At 32.4% G+C, this 20,920-nt stretch overlaps 2 protein-coding genes across 4 annotated transcripts; one reads left to right on the top strand and one right to left on the bottom strand.

Moving 5' to 3' along the window:
• The first annotated feature begins 1,281 nt into the window (after positions 1 to 1,281).
• LOC148619834 (glycine amidinotransferase, mitochondrial-like) lies at positions 1,282 to 9,238 on the top strand. Its single transcript, XM_088580164.1, has 7 exons — positions 1,282 to 1,465; positions 1,706 to 1,969; positions 3,394 to 3,565; positions 4,853 to 5,015; positions 6,965 to 7,086; positions 7,993 to 8,143; positions 8,908 to 9,238. Exons 1-7 carry the CDS (start codon positions 1,353 to 1,355, stop codon positions 9,030 to 9,032), a joined length of 1,110 nt encoding a protein of 369 aa, XP_088436290.1. The 5' UTR covers positions 1,282 to 1,352; the 3' UTR covers positions 9,033 to 9,238.
• On the bottom strand, positions 9,196 to 19,540 carry LOC148619835 (uncharacterized). 3 transcript variants are annotated; one of them, XM_088580161.1, is made up of 7 exons: positions 18,918 to 19,540; positions 18,477 to 18,533; positions 16,822 to 17,115; positions 13,584 to 13,646; positions 13,058 to 13,213; positions 12,572 to 12,665; positions 9,196 to 10,880 (listed from the first exon to the last, which is right to left on the bottom strand). In XM_088580161.1, the coding sequence occupies exons 1-7, from the start codon at positions 18,973 to 18,975 to the stop codon at positions 10,382 to 10,384; spliced, it is 1,221 nt and encodes a 406-aa protein (XP_088436287.1). In that variant the 5' UTR covers positions 18,976 to 19,540; the 3' UTR covers positions 9,196 to 10,381. The 3 variants fall into 3 exon arrangements, with proteins under 3 accessions (XP_088436287.1, XP_088436289.1, XP_088436288.1); XM_088580163.1 differs by having other exon boundaries at positions 19,134 to 19,536; XM_088580162.1 differs by having other exon boundaries at positions 13,130 to 13,213; positions 18,918 to 19,530.
• Positions 19,541 to 20,920: the final 1,380 nt, after the last annotated feature.

The raw sequence follows: 20,920 nt of genomic DNA on the forward strand, positions 1-20,920 counted from the left end.
GTATTTTCCTTACTCAGTATTGGACTTAAAAAAACACAGGCATGTTTCATCGTTATACGGAATTAAAACTAAATCATTAGATTGAAGTCTTCAAAGTCGCTTATCGTCAAATATCCTATGCCACTGATTTTGGCTTGCTTTCAGTATTTAGACGTTGTTCTATAATTCATACTGAAAATACATGTCAGTCTGTATCACATGCCGTATCAACCCGATGCAACACTTTGAATTGAACGTTGGCATAGATTTTGGGTGGGTAGGACACGTGATAGAGATATCTATTATATTAATTATACATGTATACATATTTCAATAATGGAGTATACTGAGATAAGGAAGACGTGTTTATGAGATGTTGGTTAATGAGTGGGATATAGCATGGAAACAATCATTGATATGCAAAACATGGAGTTAATTCCTAAAATGCATATTCCTATAAATGCTAGTTCACAATGTATCTAATTTAAATAGATTTCATAAAAAGATTCTCTAAGATACAACGCAAGTGATTTAAGCAATGAAGACAGAGAAACATTCTCTGAACAGAAAGTGTTTTTCCTGTCAGTACACAAAGTCCATGTTTGACATTGATTTAGCGGACGAGTCTGCGTTAAATTATCTGCCTTTAATCTTTTTCCGTTTATACAATGAAACATTTCAGTTCTTTTTGTTATAAGCTATTTCGTATATTTCAATTACTTTTACAGAAGAGCTTACCTTTCCAGTGCACCTGGTCCAAGTTGCTCATTTACTTTTGTTTATACGTGGTTGTGATTTTGATATTTTTTCTTTGTTGAATATGTCTATTATCATGTATATTTGGTATCCTTGGACCATGTTTATTACTTTTCAAATCCTGGTTCTGCTGCATTCTCTTGCTTTGTTTGTATTTTATTTCATCTGTGGCAACATCCCTTCAGCACTTGCGTATGGAGTTTCATATCACAACTCATACGATATGCAAAAAAGTGCCATACCTACGCAGACGTTTTGTACCGCGTTCTTACAATTAGGCTTTTGGAACTTATTTGAAAAGTAATAAACATAGTCCACGGATAACGAATAGACATGATAATAGACATACACAACAAAGAAAATTAAATATCAACTCGTGGATCGTTACGGTGTATGCATCTGCATCATGATAACCGAGTTCACCTTACCTCTTATGTCTATCAGTACACAGTTGTTTTATCACTGTTTGAGTCCTGGTTCCCTTGATATCCCATAAATAAAGTTTACTTAGAAAAAATGTATTATTAATTAGATTATTGACGCCAAAAGAAATGCTGCTGTAATTTATAAATATCTGTTGCTACATATATATTTTCAGAAATCAATATATTTTCATAATGCAAATTGTTCACTCCTATAACGAATGGGATCCCTTAGAAGAAGTAATATTAGGAGTTCCGGACTTCTGGTGTACACCTCATAAGGAACCAGCATATGATCCTCCCTTTAGGTATGAAAACATGGATTCAGTAGCAAAATGATTATAATCCAATCAACTGTTTCATACTTCTTTAATTGTTCATTTAATTCATATTTTTTGCACCAACAAATAATTCTTATGACATTTTTTAATATTTCTTTTCAATCGGTTTATTTCTCAATGCCCTATTTAAAGTCCTTCAGAGTCCTTCAAAATGGCGACTTTGTATAATGATGACCTTTGACACAATGTTTCTACTCTATTTGTTAGACCAGGGAAACACAGTGATGAGCATATTAAACTAGCAGCGACACAGTACGATAATTTAGAAAGAGTACTGAAAAACCAGTGCAACATTACTGTACGAAGACCTGAAATATTGGACTACACACAACCAGTAAAGACACCATTTTTCTCAGTACCACTTCAACACGGGGCGTCATGTCCGAGAGATTCATTATTAGTCATTGGTAATGAAATTATTGAATCAACAATGAGTAGAAGATGTCGTTACTTTGAATCAATGGCTTACAGGTATTTTATAAGATAAAACCTGCCTTACACTGGCCGATAGACATTTATGAGTCATGTAAAAACCGGTCATGAACCGAATTTCTTACATATGTTAGTACATGGCTTATGAACTTTTTTCCCCTAGAACCTAAAAGGATTGAACAAATATGGACAAGACAATGATAATAAATAGTTTATACATTTACCTGTAGATTTTCTATATTTAACTCTCGAAGATAATTTTTGGATGAACATACTATTGAATTCTGACATAGCTCACTGAACTTAATTTTATAGATAATTGAGCCCTAACTCCGGAGCATTGGTCTCTTCCATGCCTGCACTACTTTTCCATTCCAGAATACGTCAAAGGTACGGAACTGGAGGTGTTTTGGAGTTTGAATTGAGCCTTTATGAAGTTTTTTTTTATATCATTTTATATAGTTTCTGTAGGAATTGTTTACTATATCGCAAACGTTTAATAAAAATAGGCAAATAAGATTAAATATCACTCGTCTAGCATTCTGACATATTTAAAGGAAAATTATGTGTCACTGAAATTTATTCAAAAGTCGAAAGTTTTTACACAAAATTTTTACTTTTCACTTTTAAGAGGCCTTTAAAAATATATATTTATAATTTTATCATATATTATATGAATGAATATGGTGAATATGTCGAAGAGACCACAACCCTCCCCCAGGATGAAAAATGTTTGCTCAAATCTACCCATGGATTTTCAATGAACGACGCGGAAACCCTCACACCACAGGGTAGGCCCTCAAAACAAAATTATACACAGGTATAACGAAATAGTTGTCCCCATATACTTCATCAACATAAAAGTATAATAAAAGTGAAAACGGAGGCCAATCATTCATGACTTGAGACTGACACAAACAATGCAGCGGAGTAAAATACTTGTGTAAGAGCAAAACAAGGCGTCTAGAAAGCTGCGCCTGTGTATAAAAAATTGAGCAAGTAAAAGGATTGACTATACAGTGTTAAATATCAAGCTCTATCCGTCTAGATTTTCGAGAGTGAGTAGATATAGTGAACAAGAACAATTTTATTTAATGATTTATTTAAAGACAAGTTTTAACATCAATTCAAACACTATTTATTCTTTGAAAATAATACATTACTATGGTGAATGCAATCTTCATAAAAAATACTGAGATAAAAAAAAAACCAAAAAAAAAAAAAAACAAATGTTGTAGTACGCCAGTGAAGAAGAAAAAAATAACAAGAACAGAAAACATTGTTAAAAACGAATATTTGATGAGAAAGAAAACAAATTTCAATGCAAACTATCCTGAGTATCACTTCTCGGCTTGCTCGATTAAATTAATTAAAAAAAAACCAAATAGATCTGACAGAATAAAGAAATCCTGTATGTTATATCTGTAACCATCACTTTTTATCCTCAAATTTGTTTTTTTTAGAAATATACTTAACGATTATATGGACAGAGATCCTGAAATGCTCTGGACAATGGCTCCAAAACCTACAATGGAAGACACCATGTATAATTTGGATTTCCCTTGGGACGTTAAGTCTACAGAACGGAAAACATGGACAGAAAACCACAAATACCAAATAAATGAGACACAACCTGTAAGTTCTTATGCATGCCGTTTTTATGTTTGCAGTTTTTCCTATTGTAAGTTCTTATGTACGAAGTTTTGTGTACTGTAACTTTTTATGTGCACTGTTCTTCCATATTCAAAATGTAGTTTGTTTTCTCACCGAAAGGACAAGCATATTCCCATTTAGCCACTTGAGATCTCCTTATCTAAACCTATATGAAGGACAAATCATGTAACGTCCTGTAAAAACAAAGACATTTCGGCGAGCAGAAAGAAGTAAACACCACTAGAAAAGGCAAGATCAGGAAATCTCAGACATTCCCTAGGGGCTGAATTGGTAATGTTATCACCCAATAGCCACTTGAAGCGGAATAGGTCAGTGGCACATTGACAGTTAAATTACCTCAAAGTATTAATTGACTTTTTGAACTTTTTCTTAATTATTTTTCAAAATATGTTTAAAGCATAAAATACTATTAATATCGGTAGATAATTACTATAGTATAAAAAAAGTGAATGCCGAGGTATAAAATTCAAAAAAGGACAAAATCAAAGAATTAGAGACGTTGCATACCGAATGCAGGTAACTTAAACATTGTTAATACTTGTAAAAACTGATGATAATAACAAAAAGACAAGACACAAAAATCTATAGCACCTGAAATAAGAACATAAAAACCTGGAAATGACCGTGTGTGCTCTCTGGTAGTGCATATACTATGCACCAGAGTCAAACATGACATTGTACGTGAGTAAAAACGGGTAAGCTTCAAGTTCGGAGAGTTGTCAAACTAGTGAATCATGGGTTCTAACTAAAGATATTTTGTTAAAAAGAATAATTACATGGAAATTGTGATGTCGACTGTAATGATTTTAGGAACACAAGAATACCTTTCTCTTTCTCTAAAAAACTTATTTGACAATATCCTTGCTTTCGAAAAAAGGAAAAAAAAACATGCACGACAGTACCGCATTGAATATATAATATATGCTCTAAAGGCTGGAGATGTTGATATATTTTTGCCTCATCGTAAGGGAAAGTTTACAATCGGAAAGTCATGAACGTTTTTCATAAGGTATTTAATCCAAACGTCCTGTGTCATTTATGTATAGATTTATTGTGAAGGTATGAACCAGATGAAGTTGAACGAGTAGTCGCTGTATATCAAAGATATGGAATCATTGAAGTTAGTACTATTCAGAGATAACACTTCAACTATATCGTTGAATGAAAGGGCAGGTCACTTCTCTTTTGCTCCGTTGGATTGGTGTTACAATGTTACGATATATTTCTAAGATCACATTGTAATTAAAGGTGTTCGATGCAGCGGAAGTTCTTCGGCTTGGTAAAGACCTAATAGTACAACATAGTTTAACTACCAACAGAAAAGGAATCGAGTGGTTGAGACGCCATACAAAGGCACGTGGTTACAGAGTGCACGAAATTCATTTTAAGGACAAAAGCCCTGTCCATATAGGTAAATGAAGAATTAAATCACGAAAAAGCCTTTTTATCATTGTTTTACCAGGGACTGACCATTTATGCCGCATTATTTTATCCCGAGCGACAAATCGGAGTTTCCATGATTTATTTCGATTGTAATAGGATAATAACGGTACTTTTTTTTTACATTTTCGTGACCTATTACGATAACCTTAAACCCGCCATAGTTGGTTGTACACTGGGCTAGCTATGGCAGTTGAAATGGTCGCTAGTAAATTTTTGTATTTTTTATTATGAAGGGAAGGACGAATTAAGGAGAACGATGTTAGATATGGCAATAGTCGTTTGCATTATAACACTATGGACAGGTACAATGTTTCATTCTTTGACGAATGTTATTGTTTGGTTTTATACATCATGGCGCCCGTGGCACGTGGTGAATGCCCCCGAGTTTGTGTGCAAATATTTTTTACGGAATATAATGTTATTTTTCCAAAACATAACGTTTAATATTTTTTATTAAATATGAATTTTATGTTCATTCAATCTACTGAAATATATGAAAAACAGCTGATACACATCGGAATGTTACGTGTGTTTGTTAAGGTAGGCAGTAATTTACACGCACAAGCCTCGTCCAATAAAATCGCGTGCTGCTCATACAGCAAGCAAAAATCGACCTCAGTTGCGGCCTCAAAGCCTCTTAAGCACTCATATTAGAATATAGTTTCACATACACGTATTCACATTAAATATGTTTTAACGTAAGTACTTTAACTATCTATCCAACCTCTTGCGACAATACTTTTTGATAGATAAAATAATGCATTGTTTTGGGTTTTGTTTTGGTATTCTGGTATTTGATGAATCTAACTATCTAAATATTCATTACCAAATTTGCACATGTGCAATTTATTTGCATTTATGTAAATTTACAGATAGATGCAAATTCATTAAAAAAACGTATTTACACACATACATAAATTTGTACCATATGTAAATTGCATTGGTCAGGACCATTGTGTATTTGATTTTGCACATATGCACATATTTTCGAATGAATATTTTTGTTGAATGGATAGCAAAATTTACATACCTCCGTTTTTCGAAAAATAAACCGAAAATTCTGCGACGATACATACAAAACAGGGATACCAATTAAGCCTTTTATTGTTTAAACTTGCACCAGGGACAAGACATTAACAATTGTAAAGAATCAATGGTGAATCAAAAATTAGGGTGTTCAATTTATACATTTTTTAAGTGGAGAGTCCAGGCTATCATTTGCTCGTTACTGTCCAAATATTACACAGTATAAACGAAATCTTCTAACAAAAGGGGTACTAAACCCGTATTATTCATCTGAATACGCCATACGTGTACGTGCACATGCATTAGCGTTATTGAACATTTACTTACAGATGTTATTCATTGCATAAGCTGTAAAATAGAATGTCCATTTATTTCAAGAAAAGAGAAACAAAAAAAAAAAAAAAAACACACACACACACACACACAAACTTAAAAATACCCTTATACCTAAAATTTCCTCAAATGATGTGCTGATTTGAAAAGAACATATAAACGCTTAGTAATATAATTTAGCATTTGTATGCAAAATTCAGGGAAATGTTATTAGAACAATGTACCGAAAAGTCTAAAATTATCATCATGCGATTTGATAAGATTCTTTTTTTATTTTCTTATGAATAGTTTTCCGATTTTGTGAGAAAAAAAAACAATAATCAAAAGCGACTTTTTCTTCCTGAAAATATTGTGGCACACGGCAATATAAGTATACATGTAAAAATATACAATAAGGTTTAACTAAACTTAAAGTAGCTTTATATTATTGTCTGTTAAATTCTACTTGTATGTTCATGTTTTACGATTCAAAATTATATTCAAATTTTGACGAATTTCTCAAATTGACGAAAATAGGAATAATTCATCATTGATTTCCGTTAATGTTTTTTCTTCAAGATTGCTCACTTATTCCATTGATTCCACCAAGCAATGAGCGCAAAGGTATTCTGATGTGTAATCCAGACTGGCCGATGGACGAGCGCGATAGCGAGCGACTTTTCAAAGGCTCAAACTGGGATGTAAGATAACGAAATCCATTTACTAACCTGATCTATTCATCCTGCGAACCAATTTTCGTTTGCCTTATCAATGAAGCAATGCATACTATAGACTCCTCTTCCATTTGAAGATCCTGGTCTTGTATTGTTAAAGCTATCTTTCTGTAACATTTACGTCTCCTCCCCCCATTGCAACTTTCATATTCCTGAAAGAAAATTCTCCCCAGAATTCCCATAAAATTTCTCATCTTTGTTTATAGCATCTGCAATTCGAATTTTAATCGTTTAAATTCTACTTAAAACGTTTTTTTTTTTCGATTGAGTAAAAAATAATTTTGAAAATCAATACTACCCTGAATTTCGTCCAAACCCAAACCATGAAAATTCAAAACAACCTGTCTAAACCAGACACTGTTTGCAGTCCATTTATATCAGATAAAATGTATTTTAAACCTAGATAAAGCGAATATATGTCAAAACCGAACATATTTCATAATCCAAAAAGGGTTCGGTAAGAACAGGTTTGACTCGATAAAACAAATTCCATATTGTCCCTATTCATATTCCTTACCCGAAAACAAATCCCCATTCAACCATAGAATGAGTAGTCTACAAGAAATGTAACATAAATGGGAAAAATATACCATTTGTTACTTTCTTATCTCACTTTCCATATCAAACCTGTGATACATTTCTTAACCAATCGTAAATGTAAAATTAATCGATGGATATTACATCATAATTCTTTTACGATGTCATTTCCTTAGATTAAATGTGCACTTTGGACTTTTTGTTAAATCATCTGCAGAAAGAATTGTTGTAGCCAGAAATTTTGCTCAAAACTTAAGATCAAGACGCTGTAACATGTATGGGATCTTGTGTGATATAGAAAACCTAATTCAAATAATACTGCATATTCTGTTTTAGATTATAGAAGCTCCTCGGTGTGAAATACAACCTCCTATAGAAATGTGCGAGTTCAGAATCTGGTTGGATATTAATATTCTACTACTCAGCCCAAGAACAGTCTTAGTAGAAGAGAAGGCAGTAACTATGACCAGATTTCTGGAATCCTACGGTAAAAGTGTTGAATGGAACTTCATTTATGCAATGTTTAGCATTATATTGGTATAAAAACAACAATCCAATGAACGAAAAAAAAAAACAAAAAAAAAAAAAAAAACAAAACAAAACAAAACAATAATTTAGTTATGAGGCCTTCCTGAAACAAAGACATAGATATTTTTCTTTCTCGGTAAGAATTCTTTCCCTTAAATTAACTCTATTAATTTATGTACTTTTTCCTTTTTTTCTGTTATAGATGGTTTCTTAAGCGAAAATTTTCATCGCGGATTTCAGCATTTATTATGCTTTATTATGCAATCTTAATTATAATGAATTCCAATCACTAAATACTTTCGTTTACCATGTATAGTCCTTGAACCGATCCGCGCAACAATTTGACAGACCGATGACTGATTGATCGCTGACGGATCGATGACCGATGACCGGTGACCAATCTGATCGCAGTTTTGTTATGTAAAATGACGTAAGACGTGTTTGAAATGAAATATATGTAAAATAAAAGTATAAATTGATGTTTAAAACTATTACATGATGTAAATATGTGTAAAATTGACAAATAAAAACCGTAAGATACAGTGACCGCTCTGTGGTCACTTGATGCCATCACCTATTTAAAGAATCGGTTTGACGGATTGATGACTGACCGAAAACTAATCGGTGATCGATGACCGATCGCAATTTCTGTTGCACGGATCTATTCAGGTACTGTATCATTATTCAAAACAAATAATCAAACTTTATTTTCTTTTATTGAAGGGATGAAATGTATACCGGTACCCCACAGGGACTGCTATAGATTCGGAGGGAGTTTTCACTGTCATACCCTAGATGTCAGAAGAAGAGGGGAACGTGTAAACTATTTTCCAAATCTGGACGAGTAAAAATATCATGCACCATAGTTCTAAGACAATACAGTTACATGGCACTAATCGGAGGAGGTTTTAATAGCTGTCGTCAAATACCTCCATTTATTCATGCACATGTATAACATTACGTATATTTCATCAATGTATATGTTACATTAACGGTAATTGGTTAATTTATATGTTTGTTCTTGGGCTTGGTGTAATAAACGTATATTCCTGAATATTCATTGCATTATCATAAGCAGTTTATATCAGCACAAGTGGCAGGATTTGAAAAGTAACAAGACATTTTGAGAGGTCAACGTAGCAACTGAAATCTAGCATGGAAAACTTAAACTGAAAAAAAAAAAAAAATCTGCCACAGTTGAAGGTTGCTTTTTCCGTTTTGTCAGGTCGCTATTTTGCTTCACAAACATGATTTTACACTTTATTAGGTGTCATGTCTGTACAGTTCTAGCTTCACGACACGCAAAATGTAAAACTAGTATTTATTTTAGACTATTCCAGTTTCACAATGTCAAACATTAGGGTTAAACATAAATCGCCTAAAAACATTTGTGTTTTCCTTATATGTTGAGCTAAAATAATGTGTTTTCCTCCTCCATCTGCAATATCAGTTACTCTTCAGGCGAAAACATTATATATGAACAATGCGTACGTATTTTGAATCTCAATAGTGAACTGCATTACATTATAAACATTTCTCATGATTACTTTTAACGTTCAAATGATATGAAACAAAGTTTCATATCAAATCAAATCAAATCAGTGGTGAGGATAAGACGTCCGGAACGTGCTTTAAGGGACTTTCATGTGCGTTAGTGCATCTTATGTTAATAGTCTTATTTAGTTATTTTTGTTTTTGTTGATATCAGAGAATAAAACTTTTTGGCGTACTGTATGTATTTAACACAACTCGGTTAAATTGAAATGTTTCTTAAATGAAATGCAAGATTGTCTCTCCTTTGATTACTTGGTTCATAGATTATCTTAGTGTTTGTCTTATTACCATTGTATCATTTTCAGAAAATTAATGGGTGGCGTTTAGTTGAGTCGTGGATCGTGTTGAAAGTACAATGGACTTATAAGGTTTCCCTCTGTTATATATCGCCTTATTTTATTACTTTTTCTATGATCTCACCAGCATATTTCTTATGTATTTTCTTTAATGGGGTCTAAAGTGCCATATTATTTTACTCATCTTCATTTCATATCAATTGGTAATAGAAAGAAATTTACCAAACATACTTTTAAAAACATCAATTAAATACTGGGCCGACTATCGAAAAACATGGCTATGATTCCATAATATCATTTCCAAACTTACAATATTTCTTTACACAAACCACAAAACTCATGCAGTCTCAATGTAAATCATATTTGTTTTGTTCTTGATTATTTATAACATGGTCGTAAGTATCATCGATAAGTATATTGGCGATGTTGGACCGATCAAATCTACCGCTGACGTCATAGGTGTCATCAATGAAATGCACATCATAGTTTGAGTCTTCATTTTTATCAGTGATATAAGTCGTATCGTATGCATTTTCATTTATGTCATCCGCTTTATAATTGTTTCCATAAAAAGCAGTATTTGCGTTACTGGGATATCGATCGCATGAATTGGTAATATCATACTCATTTTCTGTGGTGTTGGTCGAAATTTGTTGGTCATCAATCTTCCTTTCGACGTCATATGAAAAATCTGAGACTTTGATTTGTGTCGAAGGCTTTGTTACTGCAGCATTTTCACTAGGTTTATCTGATTTCACATTCATTTCAGTATAATCGTATTGCAAGCTAGCATTCCCTACAGATGTATCGATTTCCAAATGGCGCTTTCGTCGTCTCTTTAATTCACTGTTACAGATAAAATAAGAAAAACAACACGTTGATCATAGGTTTATAAGATATTAATTTTTTATTCTAAAATGGCAAATACCCGGAAATTGACATTGTACCGAAAGCTCAATGCACACTTTGTTTTATATTGCACTAATTGCATTCATTTTATCTATTTAACTTAAGTAGCAGGCAGGAGATGTTTCATGCATATCAGAAAACCACCGAATTTACTTTTATTTCTTATTTAGAACAGTAACAGACCACATAAACAGTCATAGTTTTTAATTTGCCTGTTACACTTTTGAGATAAAAATATTAATAGATTGGATATGGTATTGACACTTTGCAAGAGTTATCGTTCTTGATTTAATATGTTTTGGTTGATATCAGTGGGAATTCTCAAAATACAGATCTGAATACAAATATATTACCGTTACGTAAACATATAGCAAATGTAGACTAAAAAGCATCATTTTTTGGTGGGTTTTTCTACATTTTGAATCACCTCTACAATAGGGATTGTCTGAAATTTATTTGTACTTAAATGCCAAACAACTACACTTACTATAAATTATATGAGAGTGGAGGACTTGTAATTTGTAATTTTTAATTCTGAATATAAGTATACAGAATAAGACACTCTACTGTTAGATCAATGTAATCATACGGAAAAGAACGTTTTGATTGCATTAAATTCCAGTTACATATATTGTACTTTTTGTATACAAGCGTTAACTAATTAAAAATTAAAAAAAAACAATCATAAGGTTTATTGTATCATAACAACTTTTACCAAATTATTTATTCTGTTGAAGCATGGTAAAATGAAAAATTGGTATAAATAAACGTAACTCATGTTGCTAAAAACCTATACTTTATTGAAAATAATGCTCCGGTATTTTGTCTTATTCTTATTCGTGTGTCCGTTTTTAACAATGTGCACATCTAAAGAAGCAGAAAGGTTTATGAGAAAGTTCTGCAATAATCATTTGTGTGTTTTTATCGGCTTTCTCTTTACAAAAAAAAAAATAATAAAAAAAAATTTAAAAAATTACAAAGAACATTCCCAAATAATCAATCTGACACAATTTATTTCCCCTATTTATAAAGTGCATTCTATGTAAAGAGTATCTCCAAAGGAACAATGACCAAGATCAGAAAACATAAGTACAACTATACATAATAATTGGAAGTCCAATCCTATCATCTTCCACTACATTTTTTTTAACATAAGATTATAAGAAGGACCATGAAGAGTATGACCCAAAACTGGCTTCATTTGTGACTCCAAACAGTCAAAAATTATAAATATTTGGATTCCGCATTTCCTGCCCCCCCCTGAAAGACCAAATGCCAATCAAATTGTAGATTATTGAAATTAATATTTGTAGGGAAAGTCGGTTTTCATTACAAAAGGCAAACATCTTGTTATGTACGCTTAGACACCACTCCAGATGGTTAGGCACATGTGTACAGAGTTTAGGAAGACTGCACCTTAAACTTGCTGAGGTCCCGTTCGGGCAAAATTTCGGAGCGGAAGAAAAAGAGCAAAAACTTCGATTATACGGAATGGTCGTCGAGTAACTTTTCATTTATGAAAAATTCATACGGAGATGTGATTTTACCAAAAGTACAAATATGTGAGTAATTTTGTTCATGAATTTGTTCAAAAAGATTCCATGATTCGGAGGTTGATAGTTTTTTACCTGAATATACTAAATCGTTTTATCAACAGTAAAGCTATCAACAGCAAAATAAGTATCACCAGACTACCAAGTACTGACGCAACTACTGTAAAAACTGAAACGATAAAGTGGCTATGATTTGTTTTGTTAAAAGGCTTGTTCAAGCTACTACCAATGTATGTTAGGATTCCTAAAATAAACAATATCATCCATTTTTTATCTTTTATCAACCATATCAAAATTAAGGTCAAAAGAAGCGGTGGTAAAACTAGCTATAGTTTCGGATAACACTTTTTTTATTTCATTTACAATCCAAGATTTGTACAATATGTATTTTACTAGAATAACTCAAATGGATATGATAACTTTTTACCACGAGCTTGCCATTTTTGTTATTATTTTTGCCAAGCGATAGCGCAAGGTGAAGTTATAACACAAATGAATAACCCGTGGTAAAACAATGACATAAAAGGAGTCTCCTGAGTTATTTCTTTATTTCTTGCATACCTTTCGAATACGTGGTATAATGAAGAATTTTTTTTTTAGCAAAAAGGACTGACGACCAGGCGTATACACTACCATAAATCATGTTTGTGCCTTCACTCATGTTTCGTTGAAAGTATAGAGTTGTATTAACCCTTCCTGGCTCGGGCTCTGACCTAACTAAAAAAGAGTACCTATTTTAATGTCTTTTGAATTATAAATTATTTTCTGAAGCATTTATCTTTGATATAATTATCATTTCATATAAAAATATCTTATTTCAAAATTTACAAAAATCATTAATTTTTCGTTGATTCTTAGGCCAGTTGACGAAACATATATCTTTATAAGTAAAAAAGAATTAACAGAATAAGATGTGCAAGGATTACCACTGGTTACAAAACATTGAATGCACAAGCACAAATATTTTTTGTAGATATGGACGTTTTGAAGTAACGATATATGTGCCCCGATAGTTCACACATGCAATGAAAGAAGTTATTTATCGCATTATTTATGTGTGAACCTATCAAAGTTTGTCTCTACATACCGTCAAAATTGGCTGATGAAGGTGTATTTTCATCACTGCTAGTTGTAGTATTGTATGATGGATCTATCATCAGATAAATACAAAACGATATAATGAAAAAATTGAGAAAATTGAGGTTGATGTATATCAACAAGTGTTCTTAAATCTAAAAACGGAAAAGAAATGATAAACCATAAATACATTTACGTGGGTTTAATAGTGATATAACAAATTCCGTTAGCGAGGTACACGCAGTCTGATATATATCGATGTTTCGTGTACTTGTAAGGGCGAAAAAGACAATGAATGTATAGAAAAAAATATAGAGTATATTGTAAATGAAGAAGTACAATGACTTTGAATAAATGCAATAACAGTTATGTGTATTACATGCACAGGAACCCGCTCTTTTTAAAGCTTTTTTTTAATAAAGTTGTGACGCTGACAATGTTTAAGCTTGTGTGAGGTTAAAATTTATTTACGTTTAGTGAACTTACAAAATATACAGATATAAGCTAAATACACGTATTGTATTTTATCTTCAAGAAACACTTATTTGATGTGTTTCCGTTGACGAAACGAAATCGATGATGATTCATCTTAACATTGAAGATATGTTTTTATTTTTTTTTCTTAAATATACAATCCCTAAACTTTGGAATTTCAAACAAATGTCTCTCCATTTGTTAAGATTTACGTTTAACTTTATAAGTAATTTTCAACAGCATTGGTTCCCTTGATTACTCTTTGATTACCGCTATAACCTTGGTTCCCTTGATTACTCTTTGATTACCGCTATAACCTTGGTTCCCTTGATTACTCTTTGATTATCGCTATAATCTTGGTTCCCTTGATTACACTTTCATTCAACTGCAGCTTTTAATTACCATAATCAGCTCAATACGGTAAGCATCACCTTATTGGAGATTTCATAGAAAGGAGTTATCGGAATTTAAATACAAAATAAAGCACATTGCATTAATTTTCCTTCCATCTAAATGACAAATACATGTATGTTTGATTGAGTGATTTGTTTTTTTTCTACAATACATGATTACACATTTAAATTATCAGTCCTGTCATCCAAAGTCATGCAAAGGTGCTTTTTGCAAGTGACAGTTTCTGAGTGTTCGCCGTATTTGCATCGACAACCCTATTTCAGGGCTCAGCATGACATGATGGAATCCTTCTTTGTCCATATTGGCTATCCTAGCAAAGTTTTTAATCGAACGATCATATTGCTTTCCCAAGTTTATAGATCTGAGTCTATGAAAAAGAGGTTGAGAAACACATGTTACCGAATTTACTGCCTATATAAAAAGATAAGAGTCTGATAACGGATCTTGTTACGAGTTCTTTCAAAGGTGCCATGAGACATATTTATACCAATTACAAAAACAAAACAAAACAAAACAAAACAAAACCAAAAACATAAACATAAACAAAAACATAAACAAAACAAAACAAAAACAAAACAAAACAAAAAAACAAGGAAATGTACTTGATCTCCGTGTTCATCATATCCCTTAACTTGGGAGTGGATGAGGTCATCACTTGCTAAGTTAAAAGATGGTTTCACTTGTACACCTGTCTGTACATCAGAAAATGTTATGAACGCTGTGGTATACAAACGCTGAATAATGGTTTATATAAGCAAGACATGTTGGTGAATATTTAGTAAGACCAACTCCAGTTTTATGAAAGTAACTGTCTTTCTGGAAATTTGTTCAGATTAAAAACAGCGACATTTTTAACAATGGACCATCAGTGGCCTATCCCTTTGTTATGAATATAAACACTCGCATTATTAGTTTTCCTATCACGATAATCATAAGATACGGATTTGATAGAACTTTCACATTAGTAACATGCATTTCCTTTATTGTTACTATGATATGGGGTTATTGCATGAATACTGGGGAATATTACCCCATGTAGAGCAAATACATTCTACGATGGATAATATTCCCCAGTATGTAATAACCCTTTTATTGTATAGCACTATAATTCACTGCTGTCTAATTCAACTTTCGTCACGGATAACAAGTGTAATATGAACAGTTACTGCACGCGGACGTTGCATTGCTTTTTTACGGAGAAATGATATTGATATACAACAAAATTACCTAACATTAATCCAATCCATAGTCAAGTCAAGTTCAAAATATATCTGGCAAAATATATATCACACCACCGGGGCATCAGGTACTGCAATAGTCCTGACTTTCAACATTTCAAATGAAATGCTAGATTTTAAAGCGCGTACTAAACCTAGCTCTTCCATTGCGGCGTGAAAATATCAATGCTATTGCGTCATAATCGGTAAATCAGCGGTCACATCAGCACGAAAAACAATGTACAAAAAAAAAAAAAAAAAAAAAAAAAAAAAACAATCATTATATCTGAGACGCATTTCCTCATACCCTGTTACAGAGATATTGATATCGTTCCAGGAAATCAGAGTTGTTATTATTTGTTCCAGCCACTCAATTATGAAATATAAACGAAGACGAAGGTTAATTGCTGTCCAGGTAAGGAAAATGTGTGATATAAAAATAAAAGTCGGTAACAAATATCTAATCAGTGAGGAAATCAAGCATATCGCAATCCTGCTTTTCTGCTTAACACACTTTGCCCTTCTGTGATGTTATGGAAAAATGTATGGATTTGTGTCCAAGAATAACATTATTTTTTTGAAACAGCAAAATATTTACGAATAAGTCCTTTCCAATGAAATTTTAATTTATCATGTGGTAATGTAGTGTAAACAGTTGAGAGGTCAAAAGGTTGGAGAGAACTAATTTCCGAAAAGCTTCGGAATTTTAGGTTTTGAAGTAAATCTTTAGAATCTTTTAATTATTCTCTTATGATTAATGCCACTACGAGAGTAGCTAGCCGTCCATCCTTCACTGTGGACAATATGTTTGTAAGATGAATTGACGTCTCTTTCGTGGAGTAAGATAGAGATCCTGCTTAATTCCTTTCTTTGTATGGGTTCTTATGAAATTTGAGAATTCAATACAAGTAAGGTAAGTCCTAACATTTTGTTTCGGTGTTGAGTGAAGGCAAGAAGGACTTATGGTTGTTTAGGATTTCATCTTCGTCAAAAGTTGTATGTTTGCATGTGGCATGACCTGGAATGTTACTATCAATGCCAATAATATATTTTACTGATCTGTATACTGCCTGAATAGTTTTAACCATGCTATTTTTTCCTAATGGCATAGATATCCTTAATATGTTATTTTGTCTTACTTACCTATACAGATTTTTGGTACACACGAATAGGATACATCTAGATGTTCAGTTATTGCCCAACAGCTAGCAGGTTTTCTGAATTCTTCCTTTGTGACTTTCAAATCGCAGAATGTTTGGCTTCCACAACGATCATTTAAATAATCCAGTGCTTCTTTCTGAATATTGCAACCTGAGATTTCTTTAGCAAATTTATGTGGGGAACGCATATTGTCATTGCGCCCGAAATTTGCATTGATGAATTTTATCACAGTTTCTTCTTTGCAGTTTATGATAAGTGGTTTATCTTTGGGCACAACTGAAATAGGTACTTAAGTTTAATTATCAAGCTCCACGCAGCGGCAGACGTTCGTTTCTTCACTACTAACCGCTGCAGACAGGCCTTTTGTAATTTTCGGGCGTTACATGTATTCAAATCATACGTTGTTTAACAATGGGATAACGTCGCGTAAAATCATTCACTTTTTTCTGACTTTGCATGATCTTGCATTTTCTGAGATGGCTGGCTACAGCGTATAGAGTGAATTTTGAACGACAGACGCTGTTTTGGAGCATGGTTAAATATGTGATTTGTGGTTCTGAGGTTGTTTGCCTACAAAAACCAGAATAACACTGTATGTAATTTACGGTAACCTGGTTTCGGATAACTTTATAGATGCGTTAACTTTCTAAAACAAATTAAAAAACCTACTTTTAAAATTATTATTTGTACAAACTGTACAAAATGTACTTAATGTTTATACGTTTATCTATTCCTATTCCAAAAGATGCATGTATATGTACCTTTATATTCTATTTTTATCATAAGACCTCACCACGAGAGTGAATATCCGATATTAAAGAGTTTGTTCAATTTACCAAATAGTTTGAAATTCCATAAAGTATGAATTATTATACTAATTATATCGAATTCCCCGGTCTTGCCGTGCAGTAAGATTAAAGCATATCGGTTACTTGAAATGCATACTACTACAGACTTTCACCTTTGCATGTAAATTTTATTGGTTTATTCGAATAGATGAAAGTTCTTTGAAATTTTTATCATGAATGATTTACAAAGTGAAGGGGAATAGTAGATTGAAATAAATACTGTATAGTAATTTGAGATATAAAAAGAGTCTTTGATATTTGGCTAGAACTGAAGAGTGGCGTTTATTACTTGTACATGTGAATTTGCAGATATACTTTGAGAGAAAATCGCTCCCGTTATAAACTGCAATCACCTAAGGGTCAATCCCTGTAAGAACGTGGCAGTAGGTAAAACCCAGAATAAAAAACCATCATTTTGATAGTTTAGTTTGACTATATGCACTATCAGAATCAAGGAAAACAGACAAGATTTTCTACATAATGCTGGACCATTCAGTTACTCTGTCAAAAAACTCATTTTTCTAACATTCTATTGAAAAATTCTGAACCAAACCAGTGAGGCAGAGATAAAATCATGGTCTTTTCAAATAGAGATAGTATAATTGAATGATATTACATCGTATGTTTCTGACTATTAATATCTTGCCTGATTCTTACAAACACTTACACTTAAATAAGTAAAGTGTAGTGAGAATTCAGACGCGCTATCTATCGATAATTTGAGTTAGTACATCGGGCGTCTTTTCAGTGCTATTTATTTATTTCATATAAATTCAATTAAGTTCTTACCTTTACTCGTCTTTCTTGTTGGACAAGAGGTTTGACTGTAGTCATCAAGACAGATAGCTGTAAATGATCATGTTGAAATTTAATAAAATATCGTTTCGTAGGAAAAATGATGATGTGAAATATCAGTTATTCACTATTTTGCATATGTTTTTACACCAAGTCTATGTCTGCTTTAAATGTTCCATTGTCTGACAAAATTGATTGTGTTTTATTATTGGCAAATTCTGCTTTCACTTGTGGAGCATATGTTTTTTTTTTGTTTTTTTTTTTTTGTCCGTAGTTTGTCTTCAAAACTTGTTTTGACAGATATTACACTATACTGCAATATTATTTCGATATACGTAAGTCTGTTTTAAAAATGGTCTAATTTTTGTTCATATTATCTTTGAACTTTTTCTTTTGTCATGCAGTACACTAAAACATTTTAAAACATATACTTACCAGGCAGAAGAAATTGGAAAATCAACCACAATCTCAACATACAATCCTGCATTACCATTTCAACATACGTGTACTAATAAGATTGAAAGAGTGTTACGCCCTACATTCGTTAAAATATCCCGTTGTGGAATAAATATACACTCAAGATGGTGATACTAATAAACTGAAAATTGATAATTTCAGGATCATTTAATCCTTTATTTAAGAAATCCTTACCGAATTATATACGTAATACGATACCCTATCAACTGTTATTTTTCCAGTATTATCACCGTTTATGTAGACTAACATACGCCTTGTTGTATAAAAAGCGGAAAAGCGGAAGACGATGATGTTTACGGTAAGTGACACACTTCAACTTAATGTGTCAATTCCTGTATTTATCAATGCTTAGATTAATACTGATTAAAATGAGTGTTTAAGGGTGGAATTAAGATACCGAACTAACTGAGAAATTAAAGAGAAGTTCTTTAATTTGATTCCTTTAAATATTGTATCTTCCTAGCAGTCGTCATCTCATATATATTTTTTGGTCTTTCAACACGTGACCAGAAATTATTATTAATAGCGTGTGATGGAAAGGAGAACGTTGGGCCATTAAATCAATTTGTATTAATGTTCCACCCCAAGCCCCCCACTTTTACAAATAAGAACATCCGTATTTTTCAGTATTGAATTTTAACTTTTGTAGCTTTCTACTTATAATTTTGGTTATTTTACGCTCTTTGTTGTGTGAGCCTGTTTTCATGTCTGGTCTTTGTCACTGGAGTACATTCTTTTGATTTCCGTTTAGTATTATTTTGAAGTATCACAGTTAAAATTTTGGTTATTTTTCATAGACACAATGTATTTACAAAAACAAAACAAACAAACAAACAAACAAACAAAAACAAAACAACAAAAAACAAAAAACAAAAAACAAAAAAAATGTTATTAAAAATTCCATTCTGCAAGTAATTGCACATCAACATTTTTAGAAATTATCAATTAGGTCGATCAATTCATTTTCTACACCATTTCACAAAACAAAAATATGTATGAATTAAAAAAAAACAACATATATATATGTTAATTCACTGCATGTGGTAAAACTTACACTGTAGGCATGAAAAATAAAAATATAAACAATATTCAACTCACAAGAAACTAGACATCGCTTTAACATGGTGAAAAAGAACAAAATGGACGTGTTGATTTTTTTTTATCCATGAAGATTTCTTTGTGAAAATGAGCATTTCTGAGTGTCAAAATACTACAGAAAAGTGATTATTACTGCATTCATGAGTTAAAAGAATGAACAAAATCCTAGAAAAAAAAAAAAACTTCTCTAGATCATAATGGAAATGCTGACATTAATAAGCCAAGTAAGATAAACACTACTCAGTCACGAAATGTTTTGAACAATGACTCGTTGAATCTTAGTCAAATGGCATCCCAATACACAACAAGTATGAACAGTTTTTTGTCAAACCCCTGTTATGCGGCAGATTCCTTTCAAATACACTTCACAGCCGAATATATATATGGTCAGATCTCCTGATTATATTGGAGCAATGTCAAGCCCAATGTCGACCCCCCCCCCCTCCCATGCAACCTATGTTACAGTCCACTATCAGTCACGGGCCCGACTCAAATGCAAAAATGGATTCTCTCATCAATAAAATCGAACAAATGTCTACAATTCTTAGACATTTTAGACAAACTGAGCGAAAAACTGAACAAATTCGAAAGCACAATGAGTAGCCTTGCCAAAAAAGTTTGACAAAATTACAAACCGTGTGAACGAAATAGAAAAAAGTACGGAACTTATGAACGAAAAGTTTGAACAAAACCAAACTGATTGTAAAATTATGATATCTTCGATCGCCAGCCTATAGACCGAACACGACGACTATCAGAAGATGTGGATAAATTTAAAACCGATTTAGGAAAAAAACGTTTTGAAAGACATTTTGACTTACAAACAAGGTCAATGCGGGAAAATTTAGACTTTACAGGAATCC

This window comes from Perna viridis, chromosome 4 (assembly GCF_037379345.1).
Source record: "Perna viridis isolate PV_CMFRI_1.1 ecotype Kerala chromosome 4, ASM3737934v1, whole genome shotgun sequence".
NCBI classification, from domain to species: Eukaryota; Metazoa; Mollusca; class Bivalvia; order Mytilida; family Mytilidae; genus Perna; species Perna viridis.

Excerpts from the sequence above, each read along its gene's own strand:
- LOC148619835 (XM_088580161.1), bottom strand. The coding sequence starts at position 18,975 with ATGGTAATGCAGGATTGTATGTTGAGATTGTGGTTGATTTTCCAATTT. Across the intron at positions 18,534-18,917 it reads TTTCCAATTTCTTCTGCCTG|CTATCTGTCTTGATGACTAC; the intron begins GTAAGTATATGT and ends GATCATTTACAG. Across the intron at positions 17,116-18,476 it reads AACAAGAAAGACGAGTAAAG|TTGTGCCCAAAGATAAACCA; the intron begins GTAAGAACTTAA and ends TACCTATTTCAG.
- LOC148619834 (XM_088580164.1), top strand. The coding sequence starts at position 1,353 with ATGCAAATTGTTCACTCCTATAACGAATGGGATCCCTTAGAAGAAGTA. Across the intron at positions 1,466-1,705 it reads GCATATGATCCTCCCTTTAG|ACCAGGGAAACACAGTGATG; the intron begins GTATGAAAACAT and ends TCTATTTGTTAG. Across the intron at positions 7,087-7,992 it reads TCAAAGGCTCAAACTGGGAT|ATTATAGAAGCTCCTCGGTG; the intron begins GTAAGATAACGA and ends ATTCTGTTTTAG.